At 30.8% G+C, this 26,404-nt stretch overlaps 1 protein-coding gene across 1 annotated transcript; it reads left to right on the top strand.

Annotated features, from left to right (window-relative positions):
• The first annotated feature begins 33 nt into the window (after positions 1-33).
• LOC139512491 (copine-8-like) lies at positions 34-26,404 on the top strand. Its single transcript, XM_071300133.1, has 21 exons — positions 34-164; positions 2,911-2,951; positions 7,541-7,587; positions 8,410-8,513; positions 8,891-8,930; positions 9,466-9,539; positions 13,919-13,950; positions 14,746-14,774; positions 15,301-15,404; positions 15,796-15,900; positions 16,539-16,580; positions 16,932-17,007; positions 17,489-17,554; positions 19,334-19,395; positions 19,943-20,095; positions 20,698-20,773; positions 21,459-21,586; positions 22,728-22,830; positions 24,601-24,658; positions 25,527-25,600; positions 25,937-26,404. The coding sequence occupies exons 1-21, from the start codon at positions 91-93 to the stop codon at positions 26,135-26,137; spliced, it is 1,689 nt and encodes a 562-aa protein (XP_071156234.1). The 5' UTR covers positions 34-90; the 3' UTR covers positions 26,138-26,404.

The following is a 26,404-nucleotide window of genomic DNA, read 5'->3' as shown; positions in this document are numbered from 1 at the left end:
CGAAATCGTTCGGTATAAGTTGACTTGTCCTATCCTCTTGCAGTAAAGTCTAGAGAATTTTAAAAGAGAAATTTTGTAAACAAAAATAATATGGCAGAGAATACGTTTCAACCAGGAACAGGTGTAGCTCCTGCTACCTTAGTCGAGTTGTCGATTTCTTGTCGGTAAGGATTAACAGCATCAATACACTCAAATGTTAAAAATCTGTTTCAAGGCACAGAAGATGCATCTTTTTATTTACTATTAATTTGTGCATCAACATGTCAAAGTAAACATTTCGAAATCAACATCTCTGATTTGACATAAACAAATTGATTAAAAATGCGTAAAAAGTTTAAGTGAAAGTAAAATTCTATTTTTTAAAGGCGACCAATGAAATTTACATGGTGCAATGACAATAATTACAAAAATATGATTTATACAAGGTTTACATGTCCGATTGGCAGGTTTCAACTGACCTTGACCTCATTTTCATGGGTCACTGATCAACATTCTTTTTTTTCTAATATGAGGAAGGCGATACCTTAAATGCCAGCTTTATACCAAAAAAAAATAAGAAAATGTGGTGTGATAAACTCTCCACAAGAGACCAAAATGATGCAGAAATCTTTAGTCTTTAGAAGTGTCAACTTGACACTATAATCTCTCTGTAGACTGTAATTTCGATTACCTTGGTAATTTTATGTCGCTATTGTATAAAACTCATTAGCACATGTGTATCTATTATGTGGCGATGCAGAGAAAAATAAATAAATAAATAAATAAATAATTAACAAAAAAATGAATAAATAGTTAACCCTTATAAAACCTGAACTATCTATTTTGTGAACCTTCGAGTATCTTTAATAAAGACCCCTAACAAATGTTGAATATCTTCTATGTGATGTTTGTAATTATCATTTTCTGTTGTTGCTAATAATACTTCTGATTTAAGTGTTAGTTTTGATGTTATGAAGTAGAGTGCAGAGCGAAGTTTTTCTCTATAGCCTCCTCATAATTTTCACAATCCAGTAGATAATGGTCAACTGTTTCTACTTGTCCACAGCTGCATTTGTCGATGAGTGCTGGGCATATCATTGATTTGTATGAGTTTAAATTGCAATATCCTGTTCTTAAACTAGTAGTTATTCAATATATTTCAGTTGACGGTTTGTCTTTTGGAAGTGTATTTTTCACATTTTGTTGCAAGGCATAATATCTTCTTCCTTTATCACTGGTCTCCCATCGGTTTTGCCATTTTAACATAACACTGTCTTTTGCTCCTTTTTGTATATCTTGTTTTGTAAATATTGGAATGCTTTGTATTTTTTCTGCTTCCAGTGCTGCTTTTTTAGCTAGTTGGTCTGCTAGTTCATTACCTTGTATGTCAGCGTGTCCAGGGGTCCATTCAATGGAAACAATGATTCCTTCAGATTTTAGTGCCAATATACCGATTTTAATATCATGAATAGTTTTGCCATAATTATCTGATTTCCAATTTAAAGTTAAAATTCCAATTGCTGATTGGCTGTCTGAGAAAATTTTGATGGATTCAGTGTTTTTTCTGTTGTAACAACTACAGGTCACTGTACGGCCTTCAACCATGAGCAAAGCCCATACCTCTGCCCTCATAGTCAGCTATAAAAGCCCCGGAATTGACAATGTAAAACAATTCAAACTTTATTAATTGATTATCATAGGCGGATCCAGGGGGCTGCCCCCACCTTTTTCGTTGGAAAAATTTGGTTGCTAATATTGGGAATCACTGAAGAGTGATCGGAGTAGCCCCCCCCCCCCCCCCCCCCCCCCCCCCCCCCCCTTTTTTAAGGTCAGTCAGCCGACACCCCTTCCAAAAAGTTCTTGATGATCTGCCACTGATTGTTGTCATACTGGTATTTTTCTAGTAAAAATAATTATGACGTCTTGTTAGGCTATTATATATTTCTTTGACTTGCTAAGGAAGGCATCAAAGCAAAAAATTAAAAAAGCCTTCCTAGATGTCATTATTAGTTTGACTAGTATTTTTCTTAAATAGTCTTATTTCCAAATTGAAGGAAAAGAAAATTCTATTCCAGAGGACAAAAAAAATAAATTCTGAATCCAGGTTTTCCCCATACCTTTCAGTGTTTTATTTTTACTAAATAATTTTGACTTATAGCGTTGAAGCGCTTTGCAGGTGAGAAATACTGACTCAAACACAAAACAATACCTCCCCCTTCATGCCCTTTAAACTAAATGGTTGCTCCCTTATTGTTTTCTGCTGAAAATGAATTTACAATGTATTGGTGAGTCCATCTGACCTTGACTGTGACCTTATTTTTATGGTTCATTGGCCTTGGGGAATGTTAAGTTTAATTTCCACAATAAGGTATGTTCATCAGATACTATAAGCAATAGAGTCACTGTATAATTATTAGGTGTACGGTATGAAGTTTGAAAATTCTTAAGCAGGTGAACTTTTGAAGCCTTCTTGTTTTATTACTAATAGAGTACCAGTTATTCTGCCATCAATTCTTATAAAAGTTTTCCTTGAATATTTTTGGACATTGAATCTGGGGAGAAAATAACTTTTAAATTTTTACCAAATGTTTTTTAGCACTGTCAACTCGGTCTTTCCCAATCCTTTATTTTACAAGTGTTTGTCGTGTTTCTGAAATAACTTTCATTTTATAAGGCAATTTAAGACCAAAAGTTAAAAATAAATTTTAAAATGTTTCAGAAAAAAATTGTAAATACAGTCTACTCTCGTTATCTCAAAGTCAGTCAGATCAGACAAATTATAGAGTCAACTGTACACAGAAACAAATCTTAAAAGTTGAAACCTTACTAAAAGAGAGAAGACTATTTTTATTTATTTTTCTAACTAGGATCTGAAAGATTACATGTTACAATTTCTTATAGATTTGATTTTTAACATTTGTATCATTTCAGACACCTCATAGATTCAGATGTATTTTCAAAATCAGATCCAAGTAAGTATAAATGTTCCAGAAGAAGCAGCATTGTATTGAGATATGTATTGTAGCACTGGAGATCAACCCCATGCATTAAGTTTTACCCTTGTCGGTCTGTATGTACATACGTTCGTCCGTACATCCTGAAATTGGTTTCTGTTCTCTTACTTGAGTTTGCATCAACCAAATGTTATGAAACTTATACACAATGCTTATTACCATAAAACACTTATCAAGTTTGAAATTTGGTGGTGCCACTTTAACAGTTCTAGAGTTATGCTGCTTTATAAATGGAAAATTGCGAAATTTTTAGTTTCCGTTCTCTAACTTTGGTGTGCATCAACCAAATGTTATGAAATTTATACACAATGCTAAGTATCACTAATTATATACAGATCAAGTTTGAAATTTTGTAAAATTACTAGAACCGTTGTTGAGGTATGCCCCTTTATAAATGGAAAAATTACAATTATTTTAGTTTCGGTTCTATAACTTAAGTTTGCCTCAACCAAATGTTATTAAGCTTATACACATTTGCTTATTTCCTCAAAATACAAATTAAGTTTGAATTTTAGTGGTGTCAATTCAAACGTTCTAGAGTTATGATCCTTTACAAATGGAAAAAAAGGAATCTAATATCTATTAAAAAAATATCAATCTTATAATTATTAAAACTATTTTTTGATACGACCACAACAATGTTTGCGATTGCATTGGTTGCAATAAATTACCTTGATTTCCCATTTAAATAAAAACCGATAATTTCACATGTGAAATTAACGTGGTTATTTCACTCTCTGACGTCATACAACAATAGGCGTTGTCAAGATGTCGATAGCGGCGGATCAAAACAAATTGTGAATGCGTAGAAAAAAGATATAGTTCCTTACATGTTTTACATTAATTCCTTTAAAAAAAACCTTTGCCAATGTAATAAAAAGAATAAGTAATTGAAGAATTCAAATATCGAAAAATATTCAACTTGTGACCGAACAACACTGATAATTAACTCATGCGCTACACGCATTCATGAATTAATGTGATGTTCGGTCACTCGTTGAATATTTTTCGATATTTGAATTCTTGGATTAGCTATTCTATAAATCACGTCATCAGCATTATTCAAAGACGGATATAAGTATAAGTAAATAGAAATCAATAAAATTTTAACACAATGTTTATAACCACAAATGGAAGTTTGGGATTGTTTTTAGGGGTTATGGTCCTTAAGGTTTAGAAGTTAGGGGCCCAAAGGGGCCCAAAACGCATTTATCTAGTGTCAGGACAATAAGTTGTATATAAGTATTTCAATTATAATAATTAAAATTGACAACAACACTTCAAAAGATCTGCAATTTTATTATCTATGTCTACATGTTTCGCCTGCAAGGCAGGCTTCATCAGGACAATTTTTATACAGAAATTGAGCCCCTGAAGTACTCAAAGTGGTGCATTAAATTTGACGTCGTCATGGTGAGAGAAACAATGAAAAGTGAAAGTAGCAATACAGAGTTATAAATAGATAAGATAAATATAGAAAATTAAAGTTTGTATACAATGTAACTTGAGTTCGTTTTACTATTATATGATACATAAAATTGTTCTAAAGGCTTGGCATCTAATAGGACGAACTTCCCATGGTTCCTACCACTTCGCAAGGCTTCTCTTCCAACCTGGCCATAGTTGGAGGTTACTACTTCCCGGCGCGTCGGCAACAATAGGAAGATTATGATCGCCGCTGTGGATAATAAAATTGTCAAAAACTGTTCCTTTGTTAATTATTTGGTGACTATATAATTTTTGTCCTGATGAAGCCTGCCTTGCAGGCGAAACATGTAGACATAGATAATAAAATTGCAGATCTTTTGAAGTGTTGTTGTCAATTTTAATTATTATTTAAGGATTGCATTCATTTGCATGAAGTGTTGTTGTCAATTTTAATTATTATTTAAGGATTGCATTCATTTGCATGATTTGACAACCCGGCATACCAAGGTATCCACTTCAGGGACTCTACCAAAACGATTTCACAGGCGTTGGTTCACCTCGCGGAATTTAATTTATTATTTAATCGTGAACCCCTGCATCCGAAAGGAACCGCCAAGCTAACAGCGCCGATCTACAGGCCACCAGCATATACATGGACCAAGGAATATTCCATACTTACAACGAAATAACAACTGAATCAAGATGACCAAGATGTCCGATACCACCCATACATCTATAAATGATAGCAGATATAAATGATTGCAGAAGAAACGTACCACGGGCGCCGATCTTAAATGAACTAGGAATTCACAACTATGCCATTATACAGACCAACTACTGCAGACGATCCAAAAATTATATAGTCACCAAATAATTAACAAAGGAACAGTTTTTGACAATTTTATTATCCACAGCGGCGATCATAATCTTCCTATTGTTGCCGACGCGCCGGGAAGTAGTAACCTCCAACTATGGCCAGGTTGGAAGAGAAGCCTTGCGAAGTGGTAGGAACCATGGGAAGTTCGTCCTATTAGATGCCAAGCCTTTAGAACAATTTTATGTATCATATAATAGTAAAACGAACTCAAGTTACATTGTATACAAACTTTAATTTTCTATATTTATCTTATCTATTTATAACTCTGTATTGCTACTTTCACTTTTCATTGTTTCTCTCACCATGACGACGTCAAATTTAATGCACCACTTTGAGTACTTCAGGGGCTCAATTTCTGTATAAAAATTGTCCTGATGAAGCCTGCCTTGCAGGCGAAACATGTAGACATAGATAATAAAATTGCAGATCTTTTGAAGTGTTGTTGTCAATTTTAATTATTATTTAAGGATTGCATTCATTTGCATGATTTGACAACCCGGCATACCAAGGTATCCACTTCAGGGACTCTACCAAAACGATTTCACAGGCGTTGGTTCACCTCGCGGAATTTAAAGTATTTCAATTGTTTGAAAATTGTACCACAATGTTTTAAAATACCATAAAGTAGAAGGTTGGGATAAATTTTAAGGGTTATGGGACAAACAGTCTAGGAAAAAGGGGTCAAAAACAAGCATTTTTGTAGTTTCAAGACAATAAATTGGAGTATCTTTCTTTGTCCAGAATGGTTGTTGAATCACCTAAAACCAATGCTTTATGAAATTTTCTTTGAAAATTGAAGTTATCTTTCTTTGTCCAGAATAATAGTTGAATCAACTTAAATCAATGCTATATACAATATACAATGCAATATTCACTTTTACTATCAACTGATAAATTAAATCAAATCTTTACCATTCAGTGATTACAAGCACTTTGATTACCATTCTAGGGTTATGCCCCTTTACAAGTGGAAAAATTGAAGATTTTTTCGTTTCTGTTCTCTTAACTTAAGTTTGTCTCAACTAAATTTAATGAAATGTGTATATAATTTGAAATTGGCAAATAGACTATTTTATTGGTTTTCCCATTTGAATGGTTTTATACTAGTAATTTTGGGGCCCTTTAAAGCTTTTTGTTCCATGTGAGTCAAGGCTCTATGTTGAAGGCTGTACATTGACCTATAATGGTTTACTTTTATAAATTGTTATTTGGATGGCAAGTTGTCTCATTGACACTCACACCACATCTTCCTATATCTATATACTAGTAATGCTTATTACCTCTAAACTCAGTTTAAGTTCAATTTTTGGCATCTTCACTTCCATTAGAAATTTGAATTGAGATCATTTTTGGAATAAGGGAAAGGTGGAGGTTCAATTTTTCTCATTTCAGATTTCAGAAATTAAAAAGAAAATTTCTTCAAATATTTTTTTTGTCGAGAGGATTTATATTCAACAGAATAGTTAATTGCTTAAAAGCAAAAAAAAATATTTTAAGTTAACAAGACCACATTCATTCTGTGTCAGAAACCTATGCTGTGTCAACCATTTATTTAAATTGGAGTTATTTTCCTTTGTCCATAATTGTAGTTTGAAAATTGATTTTAACCAATTGCAATAATGGACAAAGGAAGATAACTCCAATTTAAAAAAAAACTACAACCAATGCTTTATACAATGCAAGGTTCACTGAAAAAATAAAAACAATCTTTACAAGCACTTTGATTAATGTTCTTCAGTTTTGTCCTTTTATAACCTTATATGATATTTTGTCTCTGTGTTTTAACTTAAGTTTGTCTCAAATAATTTTAATGAAATGTATATAATGATTATTACCACTTAACTCAGTTTTAGTTCAAATTTTGGAAATGTCACTTTTACAGTTCTTGAGTTATGTCCCCTTTATTATGTTGTATGCTAGTGGGGGCATCATCTGTGTCCCTTTGGACACATTCCACATTTATTTTCAAATATCCTTTGACATATGCTCCTACTATATGGCACGTATTTGCATGACATTAAGAGGATGTATGGTGTATAGAAGTCTATTTGCCAATTTCAAATTTGATTCAGGTCTTAGCCTCTTAAACAAATCAAACACAAGTTTTTTCCTTTTGCAAAAATACATTAAGCGTTGGTTTTATATGGTATTATAGACATGTATATACAATACTGAAAAAAATGACTTCTAATGAAACACTTTAAATGTACCATGTTTTAAATTGTAATTTCTCTTATTTTAGTTGGTGTGTTGTTCGAGATGGATAGTGCCAACAAACAATACAGAGAAGTATGCAAATATTTCAGATAAGATCTTGCACTAAAACACTTAAACATGAACAATCATGACTTAAGTTTGGTTTTAGTTTATTAAAAAAAAGATTATGGATGTACTTAGGTGATCTAAGGTAAAATTAAATAAATCAAGAATTCAAAATTTATAGTTTAAGCTGGAAGAGTATTTGTTAAGAATCAAAATAAGCTAAAAATACTGATAGGTCATGGAGCTGCTTTTCAAGATATTTGATTTATAAAATATGGCGGGAAAAGGCTGACTCTGACCATTGTCTTATATTTGCATTGGTATTATTTGGGTCTCAAACAAAAGAAAGAAAATCAAGAATCTGCTTAAATTTTGTCAAATGACCTTTTTTGAGCTATTAAGTCTTATGTTAAAAGATAAATAGGTGTTATTATGTTAAAAGATAAATAGGTGTTATGGAGCAAAATATTTTACCTTGTATTGTATGGAAAAACACCAAGGAGTTCGAACATTTGACACTCATTCCAAAACCTCACCTAAGTACATCCTTAAGTATTCCGGAAGTTCCAGATTCTAACAAAAATTTTTTTTTTTATTTTGAATAAGGCAAATGTCGATTTTGCAGCAAGAACACTATATATATTTGACAACACAGTGTCCTACAATCTTGAAAGTGTCAGGTTCTAGATTTGAAATACATTTCAGTGGATTTTTTTTTCAATTTCCCCTTGAAAATTTTAACTTAATTATTGATCAGTTTGTTAATGTTTGAACACATTTTTTTAGCATTAAGCAACTAGAAATTATTTAGGTTTATCTGCATTATGACATAATGTTTCTCTTTTTCAGCTGGGAAGAACTGAAATTATCTGGAATAACTTGAATCCAGACTTTGTAAAGAAATTTGTGATGCATTACTATTTTGAACAAAGTCAGAAACTGAAATTTGAAATGTAAGTTTAAAAATTATTGTATGTTTGATTTTGATTTTTTCATTTTCCCTTGATGTGTTTTAAAGTTTATTCATTTTTTTTACTATGATCAAAATAGCAATATGTTGGAAAGGTTTTAAAATATACCTATATCTTAGATATTTTTATAAAGCACTAACAATATACCTGATGTTCCCCTGTACATGGTTGCCATGGTTTTTTCCATTAAATTGACTTTTGTCAGTAACGTCAGTGGAAAAAATTACAAGGAGGTTCAAAAATACATTAAAGGGATCCTTTAAATTTGTTCTGCTGTGTTGTAATTTAACAACTACATATATTTTTGTAAAAAAGTTGATCCCTCTTGTGTTTTATGATTGGTTTTATTTACTTTGCAGATATGATGTTGATTCCAAATCAGCTGACTTGTCAAAGCATGTAAGTATAGGTACCAGGAAATGATATTGTAACTATATATTACACAAATATCATTAATGGATGATCAGTAGAAATTAAGAAATAAAATCAATAAAGAGAAATTTAAACAAAGAAAAAAGTCTGCTTAAATTATTATTTACTATTTAGTCCACCAAAATTAAAAAAACAGTTTTTGTGATTTAAAATGAATTTCCTTTTTATGCCCAATCTGGAGGCGTTTTGTTTTTCGGTCTATGTGTTTGTTAGTGTGGCCATTTGTTTGTTGGTCTATCTAGCTGTCAGTCCAGTTATAGGTTAAATAAAGTTTTAGTCCAATCAACTGTAGTTCCCTATGATATGATCTTTCTAATGTTAATGCCAAATTAGAGTTCTGACCATGATTTCATAGTCCACTAAACATAGAAAATGATAGTGCAAGTGGGCCATCTGTGAACTATGTAGACAGTCTAGTTTATTATAAATGTGAAAATATTCATGAAATAATGTACAAATTTAAATTAATTTTTTCTAAAATACATTTTGATTTATTTTGCAGGACTTTTTAGGAAGAATGGAATGTACACTTGGCGAGATTGTTGCTTCAGGGACCAGATACACAAGGAGACTTCTGTAAGATTTTTTCTTTTCAAATGTTTTTTTTGCATGTTTAGACAATACAGATTTGATTGTTGCAAGAAAATTAAATGAAATGACACACAACATATATATATTTTTTGTGATTTATCCAATTATAAATGTCTCTTTGCATGAACTATTTTGTTGTTACACTTCATCAACTGAAAGTCATGGATATAAGAGTTCAGTTGGTAGAATTTAACAAACAGAAAATTCATGAATAAAGTTTAACAACAAAAAGATACAAAACTTCTTTCTTTTATTTCCTTGTCTATAAACAAATAAGTGAATGATAAAATAGAAATTATCCCAAAAACAGGAAGTAAATAAATTGTTGCCAAGGAGACAGAGTAGTCTTTTGTGACCTTTGCCAGTAATCATTTACTAAAAAATGTGATACAAGAAATTCTCTTGGTGCTTGATTAGGCCAAACAAAAAAGTATGTGTGTTTACTGTCACATGCTGAAAAAAACCCCAGAGTTTAGGAATATTTTTTTTAATTCATTGGGTCTATGGGAGCAACATTGTGACTTTTACAGTGCTTAATCAAAAATGGCCAAAAAACTTGAGGGTAGGTAGGGGTACAGTAAACACAGATACTTTTTTTTTGCCTTTAGATTACAGGTGACAATGAAAAAGCGATATCTTGTGATAATATTGCAGGACTGTAAATAACAGTCCTACTAAAAAGCGCCCTGAGAAAAGAAAAAGCACCCAGGGGGAGAAAAAACGGCGCCTGGGAGAATCTAATAATAATATGTTATAACAATAAATGTTCTCCTGAATAAAAAAAAAATTAAGGGCATACGATACAGTTACCGTGACTAACAGGGGAGGTAATGGCGTTGCTCATGTAAATTGTTATTTTCGTGACGTCAAATGGTGACTTATCGGGAAAAGATTTTTATCATTTGTACTGATTTAACTTCAAAACGAGCTGATGGACCCCTCTTTTTTAAAATGACATTTGGTTTGATTATGAAAGAAGACTATGTGTACCAATTTTCATGAAAACTTGAATAGTGCAATTTTTTTTTAATTTGATTAATATACATAAAAAAATGACGTTTTTTTCTACATTCATGAACATTTGATAAATTTGAGTTATTTGTAAAAGAAGTGTCTGAAATTTGGACCTCAATTTACTCAAAAAGTAGTGTATAAAGGTGTATTTTCTATTACATATTTGATTAAATCAGGTAAAAAATTGCCTACATGCAAATTTTCATCAAAATTTAAATACGGGATCAACACTGCATCATATGCCCTTAATATAAATAGGGATATGTACGATGCTATGATTTGGAATTGGCAGACTTTGAGATGTTTCTCACAGACAAAAATGTGAATTATTCATGCAAAGGTTTTTTCCCATGACCAGTCAAATGGAAACACATACACAGCTTTATTACAATTGACAGAGATGAGATTTGTAATATATTACGTATATAAATAATAGAGAAAAGAGAATAAATATTTTTGTTCAGACAATGCAAAAGGTAACACTAATGGAATTTTTATATTTCATTATTCTACATTCTTTAAACAATCGTAAACTGTACACACTGTTGATTATGCATTTTTATACGACAGCAAAAAATTTTAATTTTTTGGTCGTATATTGCTATCACGTTGGCGTCGTCGTCTGCGTCGTCGTCGTCGTCGTCCGAATACTTTTAGTTTTCGCACTCTAACTTTAGTAAAAGTGAATAGAAATCAATGAAATTTTAACACAAGGTTTATGACCACAAAAGGAAGGTTGGGATTGATTTTGGGAGTTATGGTCCCAACATTTTAGGAATTAGGGGCCAAAAAGGGCCCAAATAAGCATTTTCTTGGTTTTCGCACTATAACTTTAGTTTAAGTGAATAGAAATCTATGAAATTTTGACACAAGGTTTATGACCACAAAAGGAAGGTTGGGATTGATTTTGGGAGTTTTGGTTTTAAACAGTTTAGGAAATAAGGGCCAAAAAAGGGCCTAAATAAGCATTATTCTTGGTTTTCGCACAATAACTTTAGTTTAAGTAAATAGAAATCAATGAAATTTTAACACAAGGTTTATGACCACAAAAGGAAGGTTGGGATTGATTTTTGGAGTTGAGGTCACAACAGTTTATGAATTAGGGGCCAAAAAGGGGCCCAAATAAGCATTATTTTTGGTTTTTGCATCAATGAAATTTTAACACAAGGTTTATGACCACAAAAGGAAGGTTGGGTTTGATTTTGGGAGTTTTGGTCCTAACAGTTTAGGAATAAGGGGCCCAAAGGGTCCAAAATTGAACTTTGTGTGATTTCATCAAAAATTGAATAATTGGGGTTCTTTGATATGCCGAATCTAACTATGTATGTAGATTCTTAATTTTTGGTCCCGTTTTCAAATTGGTCTACATTAAGGTCCAAAGGGTCCAAAATTAAACTTAGTTTGATTTTAACAAAACTTCAATCCTTGTGGTTCTTTGATATGCTGAATTTAAAAATGTACTTAGATTTTTAATTATTGGCCTAGTTTTTAAGTTGGTCCAAATAGGGGTCCAAAATTAAACTTTGTTTGATTTCATCAAAAATTGAATAAATGGGTTCTTTGATATGCCAAATCTAACTGTGTATGTAGATTCCTAATTTTTGGTCCAGTTTTCAAATTGGTCTACATTAAGGTCCAAAGGGTCCAAAATTAAACTAAGTTTGATTTTAACAAAAATTAAATTCTTGGGCTTATTTGATATGCTTTATCTAAATATGTACTTTGATTTTTGATTATGGGCCCAGTTTTCAAGTTGGTCCAAATCATGATTCCATATCAAGTATTGTGCAATAGCAAGAAATTTTCACATGCACAGTATTGCACAATAGCAAGAAATATCTAATTACACAATATTGTGCAATGGAAATTAATTTTCAATTGGAGTTAACTTTCTTTGTATAGAATAGTAGTTGATAATATATGTTGGAAATTTGCCAGACATGACTATGATGTCATTTTCTATTTTTATTTGCCAATAACTTTATGTAAATAACTTCACTGGAAATTTGCCAATATAAAATGTTGCTGATGAAGCTTTTTTTCCTTATCTTATCCAAAATGTTTTTAGATAATGTATGTTGGACATTTGCCAGACATGACTATGATGTCATTTTCTATTTTTTTTTGCCAATAACTTTATGTAAATAACTTCATTGGAAATTTGCCAATATAAAATGTTGCTGATGAAGTTTTTTTTATTGTTTTATACAATAAACAATGTATATTCACTTTTACTACCAACCAATCTTTACCATTCAGTGATAACAAGCACTTTATTTTACATTTTAATATTTTATGATGTATTTAAAAGAGTAGTTATTGTTGCAAACTCCATTAGAAATTTGAATTGATATCAATTTTGTTTTGGAAAAAGGGAAACGGGGATGTGAATAAAAAGGGGGGGGGGGTTAAATTTTTCTCATTTCAGATTTCATAAATAAAAAGAAAATTTCTTCAAACATATTTTTGAGAGGATTAATATTCAACAGCATAGTGAATTGCTCAAAGGCAAACAAAAACTTTTAAGTTCATTAGACCACATTCGTTCTGTGTCAGAAACCTATGCCGTATCATGATCAACTACAATGTATTTAATTTTAGATTTAAAAAGTTTGAAGAAGAAATCTTTAATTGATTTGTAAAATCTTGACATTTGTTTTGTGTAAAAAAAAACCATGTAATGTCAAAAATTTGATCACAATCCAAATTCAGAGCTGTATCACGCTTGAATGTTTTGTCCATACTTGCCCCAACTGTTCAGGGTTCGACCTCTGCGGTCGAATAAAACTGCGCCCTGCAGAGCACCTGATTCATTTTTATATCGATTTTGAAAAACATGTCTTTTGATGTCTTACATTTTATAAATCTTTAGCACAAACTGTAATCGATCCATTGGTATCTGTCTTTCGAAATAGTATTCAACATATATTGTTGTTAAAATTGAAACATTCATACTTGTTTTTGTGCTTTATTACAAATGTCTATTATCTGAATTTGCAAAATACTTGTCTAAAAAAATAATCAGTGTACATAACTTATTTCATCGACACAAAGTTGTCTCATGCCAATACAATATCTATAAAACTTCCCCAGGCCCTGTTTTTTCTTCACCGGGTGCTTTTTCTTTTCCCCAGGTACTGTTTTTTTTCCACAGGTGCTTTTTCTTTTCCCAGGACGCTTTTTCTTCACCCGGGCACTCCTGGGCGCTTTTTAGTAGGACCCGTAAATAATACTCACAGGAAATTTGACTGTAGTTTTTTTTTAAGAAGCATTTTTAATGAGAAAGGCTTCATTCATGAAATTGGTTTTATTTTGAATACAGTAGTGAAAGCTTTTTGTTATTTTTTCAGCGGACCAAAGAAAAACAGTGGGACTATAATTGGTAAGCATATAGAAATAATTCAGAATTACTGTTTTAATGGCTATGTAAGTGATGTTTGATACTATTATTTTTAATGTTATTTTTTCATGTATTAGATTAGATGTTGAAGTCAACTCTATTACTTAAGTTTGGATTTTTAATATAGCTTGGTAAATGGCAATAATGTAATAATGAAAATGCTGTTTGTTTTGAAATGATGAAAAAGAGAAATGATGAAAAAGATATTGATAGAGGTTTGCATCCAGTGTCAAAAGTTTCATGCATAATTAGTACTTAATATATAATAGATAAGCAAGTAGGGTCTAAAAAGTAGGTGGACTAGAAGAATATTTTAAATGACACTAGGTACATGTGTAATGAAGGCATATATAATTGGTTAGGGTTAGAAAATGTTCTTTGTAAATGTGTTTTTGCTTCCGCCACTAGCAACAGGGGGCATTTCAAGTTTGTTCTTTGTCCGTTTCATATATATGTTCCAAAGTTGGTTTCAGCTATCTGAGTTAATTTTGCCTCTACCAAATTTAAAGAAACAATCCTTATTACAAATCTACTTCAAATTTAGGTGGTGTCACCTCATATTTCTTGAGTTATATCCCTTTATAAATGGACAAATTGTTGAATTTGCAATATTTGCAATTATCTGTGTCCCATGGATATATTTATATTTTGTTTGTTATATAAGTTATCACATTTACTGTTCTCTGCTGCATATGTTATAGGAAACAGAAATATTTTAACGAAATAAAAACTAATGATATTCTATTGTTATCAGAAATATTATTTTTATTATTTCAGTTGGTGTAGAAGAATTAAGCAGCTGTAAGGTAAAAACATGAGATTATCTTAACTTGCTAACAATAGTTTATTTATAAGTTCGAGTACAATTATCTTACTCAAAATTTTTATGACTGCGTGGCTTATTCATTCTGTTCAGTCTCCTCACAATAGGCAATAATTTCCAACTTCACATTGGTTTGTTAATGAAGGTTCAATGACACTCTTACTGGTTAGTCGGGGATGGTATGTAAAAGTAACATATTTTCTGCATTGAGTTCTTTGAATGTAGATAGATGGAGGTCTATTTTTTCTGTATCTCTTCTCTTAATTACTCCGGTATCCTCCACCAATAAAAACTTGCCGCCACGAAAATAGCCTAAATGTGGTGCTTAAAAGTGGTGTTAAAACACCAAAAATCAAAAATCAAATCTCTTCAATTAATGGAGGGGTTTAAATATTGTAGTGGATTGTATGGAGACCTTATCATGTTGTATATTTATCTGTTTAGCTATTGTTGAGAATGTAAACCATTCTTTCTGTTTATATTAAAAATCTTTTATTTATTTGTTGCAGGAACAGGGCAATTTCCAGTTTAGGGCTTCCAAGTTAGATAAGAAAGATTTCTTTGGGAAATCAGATCCATTCCTGACCTTTTCAAGGGCAAATGAAGACAGTTCGTAAGTCTACATGTTATTCAAGTATAGCATTGGTTTGTAAAATGTAGAATAGCTGTTAATCAATTAATCATTGTAGTTAGTAGGTTTTTTTTCTCAAGAAAAAGTCATAGGCAAAAAACCACCTTTCCAATTATCAAAAGCCTTGCTTGAATGGGAAACTTAAAGACGTTAAAATTTTATCATTAAAACATTGAATTCAAGATACAAATAATGAGTATTGATTATGATTTGCAAGCTATTATTTTAACTTGGAATTATTTTTAATTATGGAATTTGCATAATTTCTAGTGCTTGAAATTTTTAATAAATTCTAACTAAAATAATAGCCTGTTATGGGTTCATTTTTAAGCAAAATTGATGAAATTGTTTTAATTCAATGTTTGTATTATAGGTTTACAGTAGTTCACAGAACTGAGGTTATAAAAAAGACACTGAATCCAACATGGAAACCTTTTACAATATCAGTCAGAGCTCTTTGTAATGGAGATTATGACAGGTAATACATTTATTAGTCTCCAACTACTGGTTGGGGCAGAATTGTTTATCACTAAAAGGACAATACTAAATCATTAATAATTTTTTTTCTACACAAAATGAATGTTTTAACTTTGCATTGCTGTAAATATTTCGTTCAGCTCTTTGGCATGATGACATGGACCTTAATTAAAGCTCAAAAAGTTATTAAGATGATAGATGGCTGGTTGTGTTCAGTGATAAATTAAAATGCATATTCTGGACGAGAACAAAAATGTTACAAATTTAAATTCTAGACCAACATGCTGAGCCTGATTTTTAATATGCAATTGAATATCAAGGAGATGCAGTAGGATGGCTGACAACTATTCAACGAAATCCAAATGACTCAGATTTACTGTTTTTATGGTTGTGCGTTGTTTGTTTGAATGAAAAATATAAAACAAATGATCAGTTAAGCAAAACTTTACCTTGTTCTGTAGGTATATGTAAGAAGAATTATTAAATTTTAAAATTTTCTGATAAAATTGTATCAATTAAGATACAGGTAAAAGACATGATTCTTTAAAAGTTTAAGTCATTACAGATTAGCAAAATATTGAGACAGGACAATATTTAAATATATTTGACATCCTTTGAATATACGTTATATTTTAACAGGTCCATAAAAGTTGAATGTTATGACTGGGATGCAGATGGTGGGTAGGTATTTATTTTTTTAAGATTATTGCAAACCATCTTTTACAATGAATTGTTTGAAAAACAAGCAGTTTGTAATTTAGTTTCAAAAGTAAAACGGTTATAAGATATTGTTGATACCAATTGGTTTTACTTGTTTACATTTTGAGAAAGATTTTTTGATAATATTTATTTGTCTTGAGGTGGAAGTGGTGATCTGAAGAAGAAAAAAACCCAATCAAAAACATATGTATATATTAAGACAGTTACCTATCTGTGTAATAGATATATAACAATTAAATTGATTGTTATTACATGAAACCATTATTTGAATAATTTACTTCCTACATTTACTAGTGTTTGTATATATTTCAGCCATGATTTTATTGGTGAATTCCAAACAACATTGAGAGAACTTTCTAGAGGTCCAAGTCAGCAAAATATTTTTGAGGTAATTTCTTATGGAAGAATATGAGCTTCTTTTTACTTTATTCTAAACATTTTTTAAGTAAAAGTTATTTTTCAAAAACATTTACATCTTTAATGGAATAATTTAAATTACAATAAAGTTAGTTCAAGAACATTGATCCTTGGTCATATGCTAACTTTTACATATAATACACAGTTTAATTAATCAAAGACCATTCTCTCTCTTTATTACCAAAGTCTATATAAACTATAGCTATGATTGACATAACCTATCATCTTTGATAATTTTATACATAATACATGTACAAAATGAATAATTTTGTAAATCAAAGGGTAATAGTTTTCCTTTTAGGTTTGGATTTTAACTATCAGTATTTAACAAATTTAGAAACATAATGAAAACTTACATAGATGCTATGTTTGAAACACCCTATTCAAATGCATACATAAACTTATTAAAAACAAAATGTCATGCCATCATATCTGTCTTAATATAATTACAGTGCATTAATGGAAAGAAGAGGGACAAAAAACTAAAGAAGGGAAAGTCCTATACAAATTCAGGAGTGGTGAGTATATTTGTCCTGTTGATATATTGAACACAGTGTGACATAACAACTACTTCTCTAGTTTTGAATCAAGGGACTGATCTGAACATGATGTAACCTAATATAAGAAATATGGCCTTAACATCTCAACATTAATCTCTTAAACGGACTTGATTAAGCTTCCAAAAGGTTTGAACTCTACAACAATTTTTTTTAACTCTGAAAAAATATCTTGCTCGTATTGTTTCAGTAGTAAATGAAAATGACAGAATTCACATTTATGATTGTTGGTTTTTTGTAAGTCATAAAAAATGTCACATCCAGAAAATATAATTTGAAGGAAAAAGATACATTTTTCAACCAAAAGACCACAGGACCATTTGTATAATGTATATGTCGTGTACAAGTTGCGATTTTGTACAGGTTATAACATGTACAAAAATATTGTACATGTTATAACTTGTATAATGCAAAAATACAAGTTATAACATGTACAAAAGTACCTCATACATGTTATAACCTGTACAAAATATTGCTTAAAAATGGTTTTAACTTGTACAAAATAGAAAAATAAGGATATTTTTCTATTATCGCAACAGATGATATTGACCTCAATAACATTTTCATAACTTTTGTGTTATTCCTTCATGTTAGTGTGTTTTGTCCTTTTTTGATACAGTTAATGTCCAGGGTTCGGTATTACGAAGCATTCCTAAGACCTGTCATAAGATATATCTTAGGACATGTCTTATGATCCTCTTATGACTATCTATGGACATATCTTTATTTGATGAATTATAATTGTGAGTGTCCACTTTGAAGGCACTAGTAAAATACTTTCTTTCTAGTTGACACTAAAAGACATAAGAGGATAGCCAGGATAGATGTGTCTACAAATAAAATTGGGAATTGAAATGGGGTATGTGTCTAAAAGACAACAACCCGCCCATGGAGCAGACAACATCCAAAGGACACAAAAAAATGCTTTCAAAGTAGAGGATATATATTTAAAACATCAAACTGACATTCGCCTCATGCAATGATCTTATAGTTTATAAACAAAAATTGAGTTATAACAAAATTTACATAAGTCATGCTGAAGGCCAAAAATGTTGAAGAGTAGATCCAAAGATATTGATAATGAAGCGTGGTCCAATGAAAACTATTTCATCTCTCTCTTGCTTTTACAGAGTAAGCATATAAGACATTGTTTTAGTCTTTGCATGCTATAAAAACGAGAGGGAGGAGTATTTCCCAAAAATATTATGAATCGTTCTTAAATTTTTCGGAAGAATTTAGTCACTAGTATCTAATGTAAATGTCATTGAGGAATGAAAGCTTTTAGTAAATAGTTTCACACTTATTTAAGCCATGATGGACTGCCTAAAACACACAATAACATGAAAACACATTTTGCCAACATAAGTCATGAAACATATATATGTATTTCTGAAACTTTGTGATCATTGTCCTCTACAGAAAAAGACACGTTCTGGCCTATTTATTGTTGTTCTTTAAATTTATGCATTGGTGAATTTAAATGTATATTTTACTTCATTAAGATTTATTTTAAATTTTGTACAAGTTAAAACCGTTTTTAAGCAATATTTTGTACAGGTTATAACATGTATGGGGTACTTTTGTACATGTTATAACTTGTATTTTTGCATTATACAAGTTATAACATGTACAATATTTTTGTACATGTTATAACCTGTACAAAATCGCAACCTGTACACGACATATATAAAGCAGTTTTAAAAAAATCATTAATCCTATGGTAAAATTTATATATTTCAGATAGAATTAATGAGTTGTAAAATGGAGAAAGTCTACACATTTTTGGATTATGTCAGAGGAGGGTAACTAAGATATTTTCATTAATCTTAATTTTTTTCTATGAAGAAGGAAAATATGCATTTCTTTTTTTTTCTATTTGCCATAAATACTGGTTTATGTTGGACATTGATCAACAAGTATTTATAAGTCTGTAAACTTATTTTGTGAATAACAAAATATAAGTAATGCCATTATAGAATTAATTATAAACAGTTGAATAATAACTTGTGTAAAGAAAATAGATTCTTTTCAATATCATCATCAGTGGTTTTAAAACATGTTTTATTTGATATCCTGTTATCAGATTTTGATAAATAGTTCCAAATTTTTGGCAAAACATTTATTTATTTTCGTAACAAATTGCTATTTCAATAATTTGCTGCAAAACATATTGGATACATTTCTGTGGTGACAGTATTTTGTAATTTTATCTATAACTCAATTGCTCTATATTTTGTAAAAAAACATGCATATGTATTAGATAAAATGCCAAATTTCTGTCTTCAATCATTTGCTTCAAAACAGACTATTAACTCTGCTTTCTATCTGCATTTTGTATTACTTTTACAGGACACAGTTAAACTGTTCATTTGCAGTAGATTTTACAGCATCTAACGGGGATCCAAAATCTCCTTCATCTTTACATTACATGAATCCATACAGACCAAATGCATATCAAACGGCACTTAGATCTGTAGGGGAGATAATCAAAGATTATGATAGGTAGGATTGAAGTTTATATAGTGATACATGGAAAAAATATAAATCAAATCAAATAAAATAATTTAGTATAGTCTCACCTCTCTACATGCACAATAAAACATTAATATAATATCTACAGCATGTTTTAATTAAAAGTACAAAACAATCTTAAAAACATTCGAGAGCCACTCTCAAAGAGTTATGAGAGACTTAATTTTACATGAAAATGGAAAACTTGATATTTTATTTTTTTTATCTATTTACAACATTCTTTCTTTGAATCAAAATATCATGACAGAGTTTAGCAGAATAAAATCACAAATTTTCATTTGTAAATAAGAGTTTATGAATTTATATTTTATTGGTGCTGAAATATAATATATTGGATGATGCAACACAGAATTTTTCATACTTATTTTAAAAGATTTTGATATTCTGTATATGTAGCAATTTTTAATGCTTTGGACATATCAATTTATTTTCCTGATGCTTTAAAACTGTTGATATTTTTCAGTGTTTGAATTGTATTTGCTGTTTAGAAAAGAAGAAAATCAAAATCTTGAAAAAATTGTGAAATAATTAAACTAGAATAAATCTTGCATTTATGTTTTTATTTTTTTCAGTGATAAATTATTTCCAGTTCTTGGTTTTGGTGCTCGTCTACCACCAGATGGTGTTGTTTCTCATGAATTTGCATTAGTAAGTTGTTAATAACATTACTTATCAGTCGTCCCACTGTCTATATCACTCTGTTCAGCTCTTAATATTATTCGGTATCATGTCTTTGTGACGTCAAATACGTTGACCCGGCCTTAATAACTTTGACCCGGACATATCAGCAACGTCATAATGTTTGAACCGACGTTAATAACTTTGACCCGAACTTATCAAGTCATCTTTTGTGTGCTGGTGAAACAAAGAAAACACTTCTGAAACACGCAAATATAGCCCGATAAATCGATTATCAGATTATCTGCATATTGATATTGTAAAATATCAGCTGCTTGACATTATATGAAGGCTTTTTGATCTCGTTAGCTACGCTCACTCGACAAAAAGCTTCATATTATGTCTCGCAGCTGATATTTTACGATATCAACATGCAGATAACCTGATAATCGGTACATCCGAGGGAGAGAAAACTGATGAGGACAGTTCAGCTGAAATTTACATTTTATTCCATCAAAGCACTTTGTAATCTTTTCTGTATTTAAAAGTTTAAAGTCTATATAATATTTGTTCATTTTGACATTTAAATTTGTGATTCAATCATAACCATGAAATAGTATACCGCGTATAGAAGTGAATCCATGGTATAGGAGAATTTGTTCATGAGCAATACTTTTACATCTATATAAATATGAATCAATACTTTTTTCTTCAGAATGGTAACCCAAACAATCCTTACTGTACAGGTATAGAAGGTGTTTTAGAATCTTACAATAAAGCCTTACATTCAATACAGTTATATGGTCCTACAAACTTTGCTCCAGTTATCAATCATGTGTCCAGGTAAGTTCCATTATGATGTATAGTTGACCATGCTCTGTCCAAATCTTTGATCAGAAAATGAGGTTCAAGGTTTATTTTGTGAACACACACACAGAAAAATTTGCAAACAGTAACTTTTTCCTATTTTGCAAAGTAATATTTGAATCCCTGAAGGGTTTTGTAGTTTTTTGTTTTGTTTACATCAATTAGAAGCTGTGACTTAACAAACATTTCTATATAGAAATGTTTGTTAAGTCACAACTTCTAAGATATAGAAATGTTTGTTAAGTCACAACTTCTAAGATATCACATTATAGAAATGTTTGTTAAGTCACAGCTTCTAATTGATGTAGTTCAAATGTTTTGAATTTCTACAAATTGTCAATTATCTGCAGAATAAAGATGAAAAATTGATTGACTCTAGGTTCCTAGAGATTCAGTTAATTCTGCTTTGTAAGCAGTTTGTTTTATATGTCAAGAATACAGTGTATATTGTATATTAAAATTGTAAAAAAACAAACCTATGATAGATAAGGGAAACTTAATTATATTGAAATACAGTTGCATTACACATCTCAACTGTTCACAAGATATTATAACAACCCACACAGTCATGCATTAGATTTTATTTAAAAACTTTGATGTATGGTATGATGTAATGGTTACATAATCATCCATACATCTCATTTAAAACATCAGTGTTTTAACAGTTTTTATTATAACAAGACCTTGCATTCATTTGCAAAATTGGTGCTGTACACTTGATCTACTATAAATGTGTGACAATGTTTTTCCTGTATTTTTATCAACTGCATATGAGGCACTTCAAATTCTTCCTACTGTCACAAAATATGTTCTTCCAAATGATAAGGGAGTAGACTCCTATGTTGTTCTTATGGATGAAAAGTTTCATTTAAAGTGGGTCTCATTGGGGTCTAAGCGTGACGCGGGATTGTCAATTTTTTGTAAGCGTGACACGTGAAAATAAATTTTTTGTGTCGTGAAAACAGGAAATGAAGTCTAGCTGGACACGGGATATTACAAAAAAATGAAAATTATAAGCGGGATACATGAATCTGACAAAACAGTATATAAGCAGGATCTGGGATTAGAACCCCCCAATGAGACCCCCTTTAAAGACAACATATATATATATTTTTAGGTTTGCTGAAGCTAAAACAGGAGGAACTGACTATTTTATTCTGCTGATTGTAACAGACGGTATAATTACTGACATGCCACAAACATGTGAAGCAATAGTTCATGTAAGTGTTTACTTTGTAACAGACAGTATAATTACTGACATGCCACAGACATGTGAAGCCATAGTTCATGTAAGTGTTTACTTTGTAACAGACGGTATAATAACTGACATGCCACAGACATGTGAAGCAATAGTTCATGTAAATGTTTACTTTGTAACAGACTGGATAATAACTGACATGCCACAGACATGTGAAGCAATAGTTCATGTAAGTGTTTACTTTGTAACAGACAGTATAATAACTGACATGCCACAAACATGTGAAGCAATGGTTCATGTAAGTGTTTACTGTGTAACAGACAGTATTATTACTGACATGCCACAAACATGTGAAGCAATAGTTCATGTGAGTGGTTCTGTAACATTTTGAATTTTAAAACTACAACTTTCTGAAATTCTGTTATCATTTTATATTTATGCTATTTAAAAGAGATGAGATTGTAGGAACAGTAAACATTACTCTGATAGAATTGTTATTGAATTTCAATGAATAGGTACAACTCTTATTATCTACAAAAAAAAATAATGTTTTTTTTTGTGTGATCATCATTCTTTATTTAATTTTTGTGATGGGACAGGGCTTAATAACATTAACGGTACCAATTTTTCTGCACCAGATGCGCATTTCGACAAATAATGTCTCTTCAGTGATGCTCGTGGCCAAAATATGTAAAATCCAAAGCTTATATAAAAGATGTAGAGCTATAATCCAAAAGTTCCAAAAAAGTATAGCCAAATCCATGAAAGGAATTAGAGCTTTGCATGAGGGAGATACATTCCTTAATTTATAATATTTTTTAACATTTTGTAACAGTAAATTTAATAACACAAAAAATCTGTATTTTCATGCCAGTACCGGAGTACTGGCTACTGGGCTGGTGATACCCTCGGGGACTAACAGTCCACCAGCAGAGGCATCGACCCAGTGGTAGTAATAACATTAACGGTACCAATTTTTCTGCACCAGATGCGCATTTCGACAAATAATGTCTCTTCAATGATGCTCATGGCCAAAATATGTAAAATCCAAAGCTTATATAAAAGATGTAGAGCTATAATCCAAAAGTTCCAAAAAAGTATAGCCAAATCCATGAAAGGAATTAGAGCTTTGCATGAGGGAGATGCATTCCTTAATTTATAATATTTTTTAACATTTTGTAACAGTAAATTTAATAACACAAAAAATCCGTATTTTCATGCCAGTACCGGAGTACTGGCTACTTGGGCTGGTGATACCCATTGACAAAGCTGAAAAAGTTCAACAATATTTGATGTATTAACTGAAAATGAACTAGATAAGAGTTGGAAACAAGCCTTTGTACACTCTATATAAACTTCTTAGCATAGATTTCTGAAAAGTGGAATTTATTTATATTATAAATTATTTATATATGCAAAAATATTTTGACACCGAAATTTAAAAAGTGCCCTTCATGGTTAGTTCAGTCATATTGGATAGGGGGCAGATTTTTTTGAAAGAGGTGGAAATAGTATGAAAGTATGCGAAATTCTATGCATGTTTCCAAGCAAATGCTCGGTTTAAATGATGTGTTCCTGTATTTTTCACACCATTTTTTCCATTATGAAAATCTGCCCCTTATCCAATATAGCCGAACTACCTGTGAAGATCCCTATTGTGTTTGATTATGTCCATCAAAAATAAATTTACAAATTAAAATGTTATGTTGATAATTTAAGCAAATAGAAAATATAAAATTAGATGAAACAAAGAAGAACAATTTGTAATAAACAAACTGATTATTATTTTTAGGCTGCAAGTCTTCCAATGTCCATAATTATTGTTGGTGTAGGAGATGCTGATTTTGAAGGTTAGATATAGATTTAAGGATGTACTAACTGTGGGTTCATTTATTTTTGTGGATATCAACTTTCGTGGATTAGGGAAAGCTTGCATATTTGTGGATATTTGATTTCTGGGTTTTACCAATCTCTGCATACAAAATCTGTAGAAATTTATATTACCTTAAACATTTGAATTCTTGGCTCACCTGTATCTATCTAGTTATAATGAATTCACAGAACTGATATTAGTACTTGGAGCTTTCAAGTTTCACCCTACAGTAAGGTAAACAGAAATGATATAATAATAGAGCATTGGAAGTCTTCTAACATAATTTTTAACTGGATTTCCAAAGGAAAAAAATCAATTATTGATTTGGGTATGTACCACGAGCAGGTGGCTGCCAAACAGTGTCCATCCATTTACTAATGAACCTTTGTACCAAAGCTTTTTAATTTTAATATGTTGTTACTGATGATAAAATGCAGGTCAAGGTTAATCCTGAGGATTTTCTCTTTCATTATTCAGTAGTAATGGCTCTTTAAAGATTGAAAAATTATCTTTCCAGTGGTGTCCATGCTTTAACTCACGAACCATTCAACCAAAGCTTTTTAAATTTTAATATGTTGTTACTGATGTTAAAATGGAGGTTAATTTTAATAATGAGGTTTTTTACTTTTACTGTTCAGGTATTATGCTCCTTGTTATATTGAAAAATACCAGGACACAAATCCATGTTCAAAATCTGGTTTGATATAGCTCTGATAATCTCTTGTTTCTTATTTCAATCATGAATTCTTTGAACACATACCAAATATATATATCTTCAAATTTACTTTGAAATCTAGTGTTTTATATTGTGCATTAGTTATACTGGTATTTTGATATCATTTTAGCAATGGATGTTCTAGACGGAGATGATGTCAGGTTATCATCAAGAGGAAAACATGCTGAAAGAGATATTGTGCAGGTAAACATATACGTCGTCAGTCTAAATTAATTACTGAAGAATTGATAACATAATGACAATAATTTATGCTTCACTGATCTTTAAAATAAATGAATAAAGGATGAAGCACTCAACTTAAAATAAATATTGATCAGTGTAAGTAGTTTTGACAGATTATTCTTACCTTGACCTTGTGTTAATGGTATTTGGTCAACATTAAGCTGATAATTTTGTAAATTTTAGTAAGATCTGTTAATTGGACCCTTCAAAAAACTGCATGTCAAAATCACGGTTTGAATTTTTGCTGTCAAATTTGAAGTTTTATACTTCAAACTAATCTTGAAATTTTTATTTTAGTTTGTTCCAATGAGAAATTTTACTGGTCGTCAAGGAGACAACCCTGCAACTCTTCAGGCTATGTTGGCTAAGGAGGTACTAGAAGAAATTCCTGACCAGTTTTTGTCGTACATGAAGACACGGAACATCAAACCAAAACCCCCTCTACAGAGACAACTGACAATATCATCAGTAACATCTCTTCCAGCATCTGAGCAATGATTTTGACTTCTGTAAAAAATAAATCCAGGTCAATTATATAGATTTGAAAATGTTCTATATATGTTGATGTGTAACTATTATATAAATAGTGCTGGTCCTGATTTTGGGCAGAAGTATAAAGAATTTGATTGTGATCCCTCTCATTAAAGGACAAACAATGATTATTTGTAGCAAAGATAAAATAATGTAAATTTTTAGGGATGAGAAAAACATGTTTTTATTGTAATGCATGAACAGTCATATTTACGCGAGCATATTAAACAAAAA

The sequence above is a fragment of the Mytilus edulis genome, chromosome 1 (assembly GCF_963676685.1).
Source record: "Mytilus edulis chromosome 1, xbMytEdul2.2, whole genome shotgun sequence".
Classification (NCBI taxonomy): domain Eukaryota; kingdom Metazoa; phylum Mollusca; class Bivalvia; order Mytilida; family Mytilidae; genus Mytilus; species Mytilus edulis.
Note: the sequence above shows the minus strand (reverse complement) of the source record. Positions and strands in the feature narration are given on the sequence as shown.

Excerpts from the sequence above, each read along its gene's own strand:
- LOC139512491 (XM_071300133.1), top strand. The coding sequence starts at position 91 with ATGGCAGAGAATACGTTTCAACCAGGAACAGGTGTAGCTCCTGCTACC. Across the intron at positions 2,952-7,540 it reads ATTTTCAAAATCAGATCCAA|TTGGTGTGTTGTTCGAGATG; the intron begins GTAAGTATAAAT and ends CTCTTATTTTAG. Across the intron at positions 16,581-16,931 it reads GACTGGGATGCAGATGGTGG|CCATGATTTTATTGGTGAAT; the intron begins GTAGGTATTTAT and ends TATATATTTCAG.